At 36.4% G+C, this 14,261-nt stretch overlaps 2 protein-coding genes across 2 annotated transcripts in view; one reads left to right on the top strand and one right to left on the bottom strand.

The window, feature by feature from the left end:
- The window catches only part of LOC123552385 (armadillo repeat-containing protein 2-like), a 465,377-nt gene that overhangs the window by 277,358 nt on the left and 173,758 nt on the right, over positions 1–14,261 (top strand). The window lies entirely within an intron of this gene.
- Positions 1–14,261, bottom strand: part of LOC123552379 (protein GDAP2 homolog) — a 36,960-nt gene that overhangs the window by 7,060 nt on the left and 15,639 nt on the right. Inside the window, exons 4-11 of the mRNA XM_045342005.2 lie at positions 13,007–13,160; positions 12,549–12,637; positions 9,834–9,910; positions 8,893–9,055; positions 7,393–7,570; positions 6,872–7,025; positions 5,030–5,169; positions 2,499–2,553 (exon numbers count right to left, since the gene is read on the bottom strand). Coding sequence (XP_045197940.2) covers positions 2,499–2,553; positions 5,030–5,169; positions 6,872–7,025; positions 7,393–7,570; positions 8,893–9,055; positions 9,834–9,910; positions 12,549–12,637; positions 13,007–13,160 — 1,010 coding nt within the window. The remainder of the gene's footprint in view (positions 1–2,498; positions 2,554–5,029; positions 5,170–6,871; positions 7,026–7,392; positions 7,571–8,892; positions 9,056–9,833; positions 9,911–12,548; positions 12,638–13,006; positions 13,161–14,261) is intronic.

The raw sequence follows: 14,261 nt of genomic DNA, 5'->3' as shown, positions 1-14,261 counted from the left end.
ATGGGAAGTGCAGCACCTCTCATGCCCCCTAGCACCAGCTTAAAGGGAATTCTATTACATACATATTGAATGGCCTCCATGATCCAAAAGTCATATAATCTATACTTTTATATAAACTTGCTGTATTAATGCTGTAAAAATATAATATTGCATTCACTTCTTATGACATGAAGTGTTTTACATGGCAAAAAGTTACCAAGTGCCATAACTCCATTTAAAATTATCTAACCAGAAAAAACAAGAGCTGTCTCCGTAGGATGACACATGCCCCCGATGGCACTTTCAATGAATAGTTATGGCCGATGTTAGAGTTTAGGACCTTTGACCTACGGAGCTGGGTCTTGCGCACGACACATCGTCTTACTGTGTCACACATTCATGCATAGTTATTTTAAAATCCATGCATGAATGACAAAGATATGGACCGGACATGCCCATCAATGCACTATCATGAAAAATGATCTTTAACGTATAAGTGTGACCTTGACCTTTGAGCTACGGACCTGGGTCTTGCGTGTGACACGTCGTCTTATTGTGGTACACATTCATGCCAAGTTATTTGAAAATCCATCCATCGATGACAAAGATATGGACTGGACACGCCCATCAATGCACTATCCTTTAACATCTAAGTGTGACCTTGACCTTTGAGCTACGAACCTGGGTCTTGTGCAGGACACCTCGTCTTACTGTGGTACACATTAATGCCAAGTTATTTGAAAATCCATCCATCGATGACAAAGATATGGACCGGACACGCCCATCAATGCACTATCTTTTAATGTCTAAGTGTGACCTTGACCTTTGAGCTACGGACCTGGGTCTTGCGCACTGCAAGTCGTCTTACTGTGGTACACATTCATGCCAAGTTATTTGAAAATCCATCCATCGATGACAAAGATATGGACCGGACACGCCCATCAATGCACTATCCTTTAATGTCTAAGTGTGACCTTGACCTTTGAGCTACGGACCTGGGTCTTGCACACTGCACGTCGTCTTACTGTGGTACACATTCATGCCAAGTTATTTGAAAATCCATCCATCGATGACAAAGATATGGACCGGACACGCCCATCAATGCACTATCCTTTAACGTCTAAGTGTGACCTTGACCTTTGAGCTACGTCCTGGGTCTTGCGCACTGCATGTCGTCTTACTTTGGCACACATTCATGCCAAGTTATTTGAAAATCTATCCATCGATGACAAAGATATGGACTGAAACACGCCCATCAATGCACTATCCTTTAACGTCTAAGTGTGACCTTGACCTTTGAGCTACGGACCTGGGTCTTACGCACTGCACGTCGTCTTACTGTGGTACACATTCATGCCAAGTTATTTGAAAAGCCATCCATCGATGACAAAGATGTGGACTGGACACGAAAATTGTGGACAGACCGACAGACTGACAGACTGACAGACCGACAGACAGACAGACGGCTCAAAAACTATATGCCTCCCTTCGGGGGCATAAAAAGGAAACCTGATCTGTATGACTTTAGTACAAACCAAAAAATCAGGTAAAAAGCTGCATCTCTGACAAGAAGTGTGGAAAAAATAATATTGCAACATGGAGAACATATTATGGTAATTTGTCTACAAAATGCCCAAATATGTTTTATACACAAAAATATTCAGTAGGGTCTACAATTTTTGGAAACATTCCTTGCAGTTGCCAAATCCATAGTACAATGCAGATATTCAAAATGGCATCCAAGATGGCCTCCAAACTATAGCCTTACAGGAATATTTTGCATACAGTCTGTACCACTTCATACTTAACTTTTCACTTGCAAAGGTTTGGACTCCTACCATTTCACATATTTAAGACTGTATGTGATTAAACATTCTTCCATGTGTAGCTGATACAATATCCTTAGAAAAGGGCAGATAACTCTAGTTTTGTGTTCATTCCACAAATGTCCTATTTAGTTGTCTTTCTAACCTGCTTTTCCTACCTAATTTTATCAAATGTTATCTAGATATTTTCTTCCCTGGGGAATTTTGTTTACCATTACATTTTGCAACAAATATTATATTACGAACATTTTAAAACATCTCATCATGTTTACAATGTAATGGGCTGGGTGTTTTCTGTAACACCCAAGTTCAATACTTCCCCATAAGGATAAACTAGATGTATGTCCATAGGACACTGGCGCCTCAACTCCTGTCACTGTATGCATATTTTTGACTACTTCACAGGCCATAACTCTGACCTGGCTGTGTAAAATCCCAATACACCAGATGCAAAATTCGGACAAATGGTCAGAGCATATAAAAAAAAATTGGGAGGTGGGTGAGGGGGCATAAAAGTCAGCTAAATACATGTTTGCATGAAAAAAGGGGGGAAACATTACTGATTACAAGGGCCATAACTCATCTAAAAATCACCCATCAAGAACCAAAGTAAACTGCAGATGTTTTTTCCGCATCAACACACCAAGTGCATTAATTCTATTTGACTGAAACTAGCCTGGATAGTCCTCTTACCTTTGACCACCATGTAGGATGAACTATGTAGAAAGACTTCAAATTTTTCTTATATCTGAAAAGGATGGAAAAAATATATAACATTATATAATAAATTGGCACAATTCAGTTTTTCTATCTGTGCATTATCATACCGTCTTGGGCATTAACTGACAGGCCTAGACTGAAGTATCTCTCTCTGGTTCCCATGGTGCTTAAACAACTTTTAACAAAACATATTCTGACATCTTCCAAAGTCACACAACAGCCCTCAGATCTATTACAGGGCCACGATGAAAACACTTAATACTTATTAACATTTTTATATGATGACCACTATCAATGAAGCATTATAATGGAGATGAAAGGAAAAATCAAAGCATAGTTCATACAAAAATTCTGAGACAAAAATCAACTACTTTTTTCACTTTTCAACAATTTTTTTCTGGAAACAACATCTTGTTAGTACGAACAACATTTAACAACTATTTCAAAAAGATTAAATTTTGATTCCTAATTTACCATAAAATTATATTTAGCACATAATAAAATGTGTTCATACATGAACACAGATGCATTCCTTGCTCTACAAGTGGTCAAATATAACGTTTTCTTTCAAATTATTTTCTTTTTTTCTTCATTTTTATAACTCTGTTCTTTCAATCTATCTACATATTTTCCAAATTCAAGCAATTTCTCAAGTTGTTTAGGGTTGTAGATATTTTCAAGGTGTTTTCCAGGAGCAGCATTTAAACTTACTGACTTTTTATGTTCCTGTAAAAAGAGGAGATGTTATGGAAGAAATAAAACTTTTCTTTTATCTTCGTAATACTATGCACTTCTTCCAACTAGAAGACCTTTATTCAGACAGACATACAAGAACAAATAATAAACTAGAAAGTGTCTGTAGGACACTGGGTGTACCCCCCCCCCACCCCCACTGGTACATTTGTCACATATAAGGGGAAATAATTCAGATGTTTGCAGTCTTAATGGGGTATAGCCTTAAAATAAATTATGAAAAGGATTCATTATTCTATACCATATACCTTATATACCATATACTATGAGCATCACAAACAAAAAAAATCCACTATTTTGGCTATTTCATGGGCCATAACTCTGTAATAAATGCTAAAATTCTCAAGAAGAATGCCAAGTGTGCAAGGTCACATTATGATAAAGACTCAAGCAAGGTTTCATGAATTTACATTAAATACTTTCTGAGTGAGGCACATAATTTGGTGAAAATGTGCATTTTTTGACTATTTCAGGGGCCATAACTCTGAAAATAGGGGGCGAACCCAGATGAAAAATAGTAGGTGCTCAAGTTCATATCATGATAAAGACTCATGCAAGGTTTCATCAATTTATATCAAATACTTTTTGAGCTAGGCGTGTCACAAGGTGAAAATGTGCATTTTTGACTATTTCAGGGAACTTAACTCTAAAATTAGGGGAGGAGCCAGACAAAAAATAGAAGGTGCGCAAGTTCATATCATGATTAAGGCTCATGCAAGGTTTCATCAATTTATATCAAATACTTTTTGAGCTAGGAGTGTCACAAGGTGAAAATGTGCATTTTTGGCTATTTCAGTGGCCATAACTCTAAAATTAGGGGGCGGAGCCAGACGAAAAATAGAAGGTGTGCAAGTTCATATCATGATAAAGGCTCATGCAAGGTTTCATCAATTTATATCAAATACTTTTTGAGATAGGCCCGTCACGAACTTCGGATGGACACACGGACGGACGGATGGACGGATGCACGGACAAGAGCAAATCTATATGCCCCCACCACTCATGGGGGGACACAACAAACACAAACAACTTGAAGGAAACAAGAAAATATTGGTAAAGCCAACAGATGCTCCTAGATTATTACATATTAAACAAAAGTGGAATTCACTGACTGGGTACAAAAACTTTACTTATGATGGATAATCAAAGGGAAATTATCTCACTGAAAATCTTCCCACTGGAACATGGAGATAATATGTGCACCTCCTCTTGACAGTAAAGTATCCAATGAATTTTCACTGCTTCAAGTCAATAGCTTTGAAAGTAACAGAGATATTTAATTTTATCAAAAACTTTTACCAACGCGACGCCGATGCCAAAGCAAGAGCAACAGCTCTACATTTTCTTCGGAAAGTGGAGCTTAAAATCATATGACTGAAACAGAAACAATATGCACAAACATGTACATTTTGTTTTTGTTCCAGTCGAATGATTTTTTACCAAGTTTTTGCACTTTTGATTATTCAACTTTAGGTCCATGGTAAAATTCTTGTCCGAAGTATTTCTCATTTTGGTTGTAAAGCTCCCTAAGAATTGCAGGACCGACGGACGAAACAGCGACTGTAATATGATTCTCCTTTGGGAAGCATCCAAACCAAAAGGTCTTTAAACCAACCTTTCTGAGGTAAGCAGCTACATGTAAAATAAGGCATCTTCTGCTACAAATTCTGGTCACTTCAACAGAAAACTGGAAAACATAACATCCCGCTTGGAATTCTATCCAATACATTAAACTAGGAATGCTTACTTACTTATGATCAAGAGTATGATAAACACTTTTCAAATAACTCATCGGTGGTAGATTATCACTGGTAGTTTTTGTATGGAAATACACAACAACATAATCTCTGTCAACTACTGGGTCCATCAACCGTATCATATATAACAATGCCTAAAAGGAAAAGAAAAGGTTTCATTACATTAGTAAGAGTCAAATTCATAGTAGGAGTTAAGTATGCAATATTCCAGTGTACATGTAATATTTCGAAGTACAAAAATGGGCTTTAACTCCAAATAAAAAGTCTAAAAAAGAAAGTCCTAAAAATCTGCATGTCTGCTTGTTCACTTCATGCTGATCATGTATTCCATGTTTCGATTCAGTTGGATAGTAAGCGTAGGAAGTGTCCACTACACAATGTTCTAATGTAGTTGTAATGTTAAAAGCAAAAGGCCATAAATCTAGAAAAGTGCACATAAAAGTCCCAATAATATGTGCACTGATGTTACCAAGTTTCATTTCAATTTAATAGAAACTGTAGGTGTTGAGTGCACATATTCTGATGCAATATTTTTCAGTCCAGAAAAGGCCATCACTGCCTGAAAACAATCAGACATAAAAGTCCTGATATGTGAATGTCCACTTGATGCTGATGACATATACCAAGTTTCATTTCTATTGGATGAATAAAAAAACAAAACAAAAAAACCCAAAAAAACAGAAGGCATGTAGCTGAAACGTTGGAACTATAGTAAATTTTGAAATTGACAGCGTGTTTGGTCATTATCTACTTCATTATTTCTATTGGATGGAAACTGTACGAGGAGCTGAATACTTTAGAAAGGTTAACAGACAGACTCATGGACACTTCAAATAATATACACCTCCTAGGTCTTTGACAAAGGGGGCATAAAAAGAATATCTGTTTGTTTCACATTTAAGATCAAATTATTTTTCATTCATGAACAGTATATCTTACATTGTAACTCACAGATTTAAGTAGTCAAATACATTCCTATACTAAGCTTATGCAATAACCAAATGATAAGTAGCTATATACCAGTAATAATGGCAGTATATATATAAATAAAGGGAATTATTACATGCTCATTTATAAACTCCTTTAAATTACAGATGAACCTGATGCTGAAACGTCAATATTTTTCCTTATTGACGTATAAATTTCATATCGGTTGTGTAATGTCATTTGTGACGTCAGTTTTTTATGCATTCTGTCACATTTAAAAGTTCTTTAACTACAATATTTTCAATTTTTCTCAGACTAAAGAACAAATTATACCATTAATAGAATAATAATAAGTGTAGTATATGTTTATGTAATAAAAGGATTATTAGATTTGCATCGAGAAATATGCACTTGTTCTTATGCGGAATGATACTGCGCTCCTTAAGTCGCACAATATTTCCGCTGCAGAACTCGTGCATATTTCTTGATACAAATCTAATAACCTAAAATGATAGCATAGGAAGGAATATTACACTTATTTAGAAACTCTATAAAGTTACACTGGAACCTGAAATGCCTAAATATTTCCATACTGATGTTCAAATTTCATATAAGATGCACAACTCCGTTTGTGACTCATTTTCATGTGTGTTGTCATGTTTAAAATTCTTTAATGACATAACTTTAATTTAGCTCATTGACAACCTAAAGTTCAAATTTATTCCATTCTTACAATAATTTAAAGTGTAGATGCATACAAAAATTATCAGATTTGCATAAAGAAATATGCACTTGTACTTTCACAGATTAAAATAATTGTGTTCCTAAAGTCGCAAAATATTTCAGCTGCAGAACTTGTGCATATTTCTCAGTACAAATTTAACAACCTATAAATATCAAAGATTATACCTTTTCCATATCAACAGTATTAGCTGGGAAGTTTTTGCCTACAAATACTATAACAGGTCGGCCAAATCTGTCCTGACCAGTACGATATAGACAGCGTAGGGCTGATATTTCAGTGAGATCTTCAGTTCTGGCACGCTTTAATAACCTCTCATACCTGCAGAATATAACTTGACATACAGCAAATAAGAAATTGAACTTCTGTGTCAGAATTTAGGCAGTATTTTTTTCTATCTCCCTACTAACTGTAGTACTGGTTGATACAAGGACTAACACTAATCAATGTTCCAAGTTTGAAATATTTATAACATAACATAAAGCCATCAACATATTCATTAATAATGCATCTTTACTGCTCAAACTTCCTTGCACTAATGAAATGGTTGTGCAACCAAAACCAAATCTTAGACAATGCAGTACAATTTTTCCTTTCTATATACCTAACTATCAGTTGACAGCAAAAAAAAGGAACAATGTTTTTCTGTTTCTGCCTAACTGTCAGTTGAGAGCTAAGATTGCAATACCTTTTCTTTTGTTCTATATGCCTAACTTCATGAGCAGACCTAGGATGGCGCTGTTTTTGCTGATCTGGGTCTTCTTGCATGCTTGCAAAAGGATGCTGACCTACAGAACCGTTTATTGACTTTCCAAATTCCTCATTTAAGTCCACTGTCTTTTCAAGTTCATCTTCCTCTGTTGAACCTGCATGCATTTACAGAAATTCCGCAACAATTTTTTTTTATTAGTTGTAAATTACACAGACAAAATTAAAGGTCATATTGTAGCTATCCAGCTTTCAGTGATAGAGGAAACCTTTAGGTGCTATTCCTGGCATTATTTCAGGCATGTTTTGGCACCTGGGTAGAATCACCAACCAGCTGGATGACTTCCTGAAATGAAGAAATTTAAACCATCTTTGCTGTCAGTTTTAGAGCCACAAAATTTAGGTCACGCGCCAATTCTCCAGCTTTTGGTGGTGGAGGAAGAGACCTGGTGCTCATCCTGGTATTATTTCAGGAACAGGTGAGAACCTGTGCAGAACCACCGCTCTTCTGTTAGACAGCAGGATCACTTCCTCCCATGGCAACCTGCATGAAGCTCAAACCAACAGAGGTGAGATGTTAACTACAGCTGTCAAAGGAGTGATGAATTATACCCCCACAATACGGCCTTGTCACAGAAGTAAGCCAGTGTCAAAGTCGAACCTCAAAATCAATAGGGGTCATCTGCTGGTCATGATCAATCTCCCTATTAAGTTTTGTGATCCTAGGCTCAAGCATTCTTAAGTTATCGTCTGGAAACGATTTAACTGTTCCGGGTCACTGTGACCTTGACCTTTGACCTACTGACCTCAAAATCAATAGGTGTCACCTGCTGGTCATGACCAACCTCCTTATCAACTTTCATTATCCTATGCCCAAGCATTCTCAAGTTATCGTCCGGTAATGGTTTATCTATTCCGAGTTACTGTGACCTTGACCTACAGACCTAAAAATCAATAGCGTCATCTGTTGGTCATGACCAACCTCCTTATCAACTTTCCTGATCCTAGGCAACCGTTTAACTGTTCTGGGTCATTGTGACCTTCACCCTTGACCTACTGACCTCAAAGTCAAATCTAACCTGTATTTTATTATGTTACACCTGTGTACCAAAATTTATGACCCTAGGCCCAAGCATTCTCAAGTTATCATCCGGAAACTGTTTAACTGTTCTGGGTCATTGTGACATTGACCTTTGACCTACTTCAAAGTTAAACCTGACCTGTATTTTATAATGTTACATCCATGTACCAAAAATTATTTAAATCTGTCAAGCCTTTCATGAGTTATTGTCCGGAAACCATGAAAACCAACGGTCGACAGACCAACCGGCAAGCTCACTCCTATATACCAACCCAAACCTTGCTTTGTGGGGATATAATAATTTAAAGTCATTTACCTTAATGATATGGCTATGGAGGCCCGTGATCAGGCATGTATAAAACCGTTTAAAAGAAAGAAAAGCAAAACTGCACTTGTTACCTGTGGGGTTGAATGTTGGTTTATCACTGATTCTGATTTGTCTTTCTGGTATTACTGGTTCCCCCATTTCGTTCCCTATATCTTCAGGGAGCCGGGAAAAACTCTCACATTGTTCTTGTGGATTTCGAGGAAAATACAGAGGTAACACAGTCTCATAAACAGGCTGGAATTTCAAACGTTTTTAACACCTTTTATTTGCAGCAGGAAGATTGTGCAGGGCAGAGAAATATGCTATATAAATGGAATGGTAAAAAAATATGTTCTTTAACTTTAATTTTATCTGATGATTGGTTCAGACAGACATCTGGAAAGAGATTCACATATATGATTCTTCCTTATTACTTTTGTAGTAGGGTAGAGTATAAGGGTGCACTTATACTTCCTTGCTATCGAGCTAGATTTTATAGTGACAAGGTAGAGTGTCCGCCTTAGGTGTGAGAGGTCCCAGGTTTGATTCCCGGTCAGGCCTAAAGTATTTTCAGACTGTTACATTTGGCGCCCAACATAAATAACTCACAAGTAGATATGAATGGACACCTTGGAACGTCCCACAGAAGTTCAAACTCCTGGAATTCAAGGACAAATTCTAAAATGGGGTAAATTAGAGTATAAGGGTGCACTTATACTTCCTTGCTATCGAGCTAGATTTTATAGCGACATGGTAGAGTGTCCGCCTTAGGTGCGAGTCCTGGGTTCAATTCCTGGTCAGGCCTGAAGTATTTTCAGCCTGTAACATTTTAATGTAATTATTCAGGCCTTCTTGTTAGATTATACACAAGCCATCACAGGCATTAGGATACTAGTAATATCTTGTTAAACTATTCATAACGGACTAATGTTTGATGATCTTCACATGGTATTTTTAAGCATAAATTTCTACATGCTTTCAAGAAGCGCTGTACTACTATTAATGTGAACTTCAATCAAATATAAAATCTTACGTAAGTTTCGTCATCACAGACAAATATTATAACATCTACATCATTTCCATACTTCTCCAGAAATCTTCTTACAGTTCCTGTAATACATGTGTTCAATCAATTTATGTTAAAGCTTAGTTCACAAGAGGGCCATAAAGGTCTAATATGTCAAACCTTTGTATTTTGATGTAGGTTTTATGACTGACATGGCATTGTTCGCGCGTCAGAATTTATTGACAATCATGACTTCAAAATATCAAGCAAATTCATCAAATTATGGAGATTTTCCATTTCTAAAGGATCAAAGAGGAAGTGCTGATACTATCTATTTATAAAAAAAGGCAGCACTTTTTCCTGATCAGTCAACAGTTTGTGTGAGCAAATCATCAATAGAGATCAATATTGTAAGACTCTTTCACTGGTTTTACGGTTTCCATAGAAAAATTTGGCTCAAGGGTAACTGTTTAAGTGGTAACAAGGCTCTGCCGAGTTACTGCAAAACAGTTGCCCTCGAACCGGATATTTTCAGCCACACCTTCAAATAGTGATAGACTCTTTTTCCTGGCAAAGTACATTCTTCAAATAATAGTGAAAATAAAATAAACAAGAGCTGTAGGAGGACAGCAACACTTGACTATTAGACAGTCTTGTCCATGGAATGAATATAAAAGTAAACAAGAAATATCTTTAAAAATGATGGTCGGCGAATTGTAATAAGGAAAGAAGTTTATGAATTTTTCATCTAACATTCATCTTTCATCTAACATTTTTTAAATTGCAAAACTAAACACCGCACTTTAACAATTTAAATGGTTCTCTTTTAATTTTTCGCAAAGGTTTCGTAGGGTTGCAATTTTGTTTCGTTTATCCTTAGACGAATAATTACAGCAGTAGTTTGATGAAGATTCATGAAGCGGTTCATGAGAAGAGGTCATTAAACGTATTTATATTTTTAGCTAAATTGGTCCCTATCCCAATTTGCAACAAAATAGCAGGAGACCTTACGATATTGTTACACATCGAGTTTGATAAAAATCCATTACATTTTAGTGGTTAATGCGAAGAAAGGCATATCTACTTTTAGCTATAGTGGTCCCTAATAGGGCCCAAGTTCCTATATAAATAAATTTGGAAGAGGACCTTATAATGATGCTCCAGACCAAGTATGACAAAGATCCACCAAGCTGTTCATGAGAGGCTGTATAAAGACATTTCTAGTTTTAGCTCTAGCAGCTCCTAAAAGGGGTTAAATGTCCCAGCTGAACATAGTTGGCTGCCGGCCTAATAAAGATGCTACAAATCAAGTTTGGTTAGAATACATGAGAAAAAATCAATTAAAGGATTTTTTTATTTATTATTTTTATTTATTTCTAAAATAGGCCAACTGATCCCGCTTTAACAAATGCATATTTGCTATTCATGAATCTTTGGACAATGACGCCACACCTATAAAAATGTGAAGGTCAAGCAAAACATACAATTGTAATTATTTCAATATTTCTGTTTCATAAGCAAAGTTTGACCGTATTCATATCACACAGATAAACTGTATGCAGCGTACCTTCATTTCAGTGTAATGAGATTCAGTCATTATATAGCATATATATAATAAAACAGATTTCAACTGAGTTCAATATTTGCATACCATACTAAAGAAAAATATTCATATATAATAAATCAGTTAAATAATTTATAACAAATATATCAAAGCAAACAAGACCTCATTTTAATATGCAATCTGAATAAGTCACAAAAGCAAGAAACCTTTTCATATACAGACAACAACTGTAACAAGGAAAATCTTTTAAAAAGCACTTCTCTACATAAAAGACTCTTATCACACCCTTATTCATGTGATACGCAGACCGTATTCAGCTCTTTCTTTAATTTGATATATGTTGGTATTTGAACAGGTTTATCATATTTATTAAACTATCGTTTTGAGATATATCAATATTCTTGCTAAATATACTGAGCCAAAGTTAGCTTTACCGGTAAAACTGTGAACAGCGTCGTTTAGGATAAACGCTTTGTCTACATTTCACTCTGACAGCGTAGCACAATCAACAGAGTGAAAGAAATTGACACTCTCATCCAATCAGGCAGAGAGTTGCATAAATCTTCCATTTTGATAAATTATCTATAATGCGTTATCAAGTAGTTTGATTTGCAAACTGAAGTCACGTGGCATAGGTAAGGAAAACGAATTTAGATGACGTCGCCGAAAAAGGGGCATAACTTTGTAAAAATGTAGAAGAGTTATAAAATCTGTGTACTGCATGTCAGCTCATCACAGTGAACAAGTGTGTGAAGTTTCAATCCATTCCCATTAGTGGGTATGGAGATACCAGCTTACATACAAAGACTTAACCTAAAATTACTTAATCGAATAAGGGGCATACAGTGTGTACAGTTTCAATCCATTCTCACAAGCAGTTACTGAGACACCAGCTTACATTAAAAAAACATAACCGATTTCGGACGCCGAAGCAGATGCACTCACAGAAGCACGGATGAGTCCAATAGTTCTACCTGTTTTTCAAATAGTCCAGTTAACAAATATTTTTCTTTAAAGCACTATTTCATTATAGTAGCATATAAATTAACACATTCATTCATTAATTTCAGCATGCGAGTCATCTTACATCCTAGGGTGTAAGACGAGTTTTTTCAACACATATAAAAATGTGAGAAAATCTTGTCTGACATGCAAACAAAGATGAAATCCTGACTTACTGATGGCTATATGAGCACCCTCTCCTGGCGGGTATCCTCTCTTGTTGGAATGAACACAACACAAACCGAGAGAACGTACAGAATTCTCTCTGAAATGTATTCAAGACTGTTTTAGCATAAATTTTGTGGTTTCAGTCAAAAAGGCTAATTTTTGGGATGGTGTAGACATGAATTAAAATGTTTTAAGATAATATAAAATGGAAATCTGATTTTTTTTACAGGGATTTAGTTCTAATAATTTAAGGCACCATGAAGTCTACCAAAGGTAGTCCACAACAGATATTCATGCTACAGATTTTTGAAAAAAAAAATGCTTTTAAATAACTTGTTTTAATATATATGGTGCTTCTGCATATATATCTCTTTCAACTCGCCCAATAAACAACATGCAAAATTCAAATTCAAAACAAAGAAATTCAGAGTTATGCTAACAATAAAGAAATAAGGACACCATATACCTGACTAGTTGTAAAACATTTCTGTAGCTACTAAACAAGGCTCCCTCAGCTGCAGTAACATACTTTACATTATATCTAGGACCTACAGTGTGGATCACATATCGGCATAACAATTCAAAACCTTCACTTATCTTAGCTTCACCCGTCTTACAAACTGAAATATAGGAATCAAAATTTATGATGAAAATTGATAGCTCAAAAAAAAACAACAAAGACGTATAAATCAAGGCAGTCTGAAAGACAGCTATATCCCCCGTCACTGTTATGGATAGTGAAAGGGTTGATGGTATTGGGTGGAACCATTAAACAATCGAGTTGTGCCCTTGACCTTAAGCCGGAGGGGTGAATTTTGAATTCTGCACATTGTCACGATAAAGGGGAATATTACAGCCAAGTCATATTAAAATCCTTCAAGGGGTTTTGGAGGTACAGAGCATGGAAGGCTAAAACCTTTGACATTGAGTTGTGACTAATGAGTTCTGCACATTGTCTTGATGAGGTGATCAATTGACCCAAAGTTCATGAAAATCCTTTAAGGTGTTTAGGAGATACAGAGCGGACACAAAATGGGAGGCTCAAACATTTGACCCAGAGTTGTGACCTTGACCTTAAGCCGACATGGCTGACTCATGGGTTCTGCACATCGTCTTGATGATGAGATCATTTGACCCAAGTTTCTTGAAATTTCTTCAAGGGGTTTAGGAGATACAGAGCAGACACAAAATGGAAGGCTCATACATTTGACCTAGAGTTGTGACCTTCACCTTGAGCCCACATGGCTGACTCATGAGTTCTGCACATCGTCTTGATGAGGTGATCATTTGAGCCAAGTTTCATGAAAATCCTTCAAGGGGTTTAGGAGATACAGAGCGGACAAAAAATGGAAGGCTCAAAACTTTGACCTTGACTTGTGACCTTGACCTTAAGCTGACATGACTGACTCATAAGTTCTACACATCGTCTTGATGAGGTGATCATTTGACTCGAGTACCCTGAAAATTCTTCTAGAGGTTTAGGAGATATAGAGCCAACACAACATTGAAGGCTCAAACCTTTGACCTCAAGTTGTGACATTGACCTTGAGCCAACATGGCTGACTCATAGGTTCTGCACATTGTCTTGATAAGGTGATCATTTGACCAAGTTTCTTGAAAATCCTTCAAGGGGTTTAGGAGATACAGAGTGGACACAAAATGTTACGGACTGAGACCATTCCTATAATCCACCACCACTTGTGGCGAGGGATTAACAAAGC

This window comes from Mercenaria mercenaria, chromosome 4, assembly GCF_021730395.1.
Source record: "Mercenaria mercenaria strain notata chromosome 4, MADL_Memer_1, whole genome shotgun sequence".
Taxonomy (NCBI): domain Eukaryota; kingdom Metazoa; phylum Mollusca; class Bivalvia; order Venerida; family Veneridae; genus Mercenaria; species Mercenaria mercenaria.
This window is presented reverse-complemented; position numbering and strand designations above follow the sequence as displayed.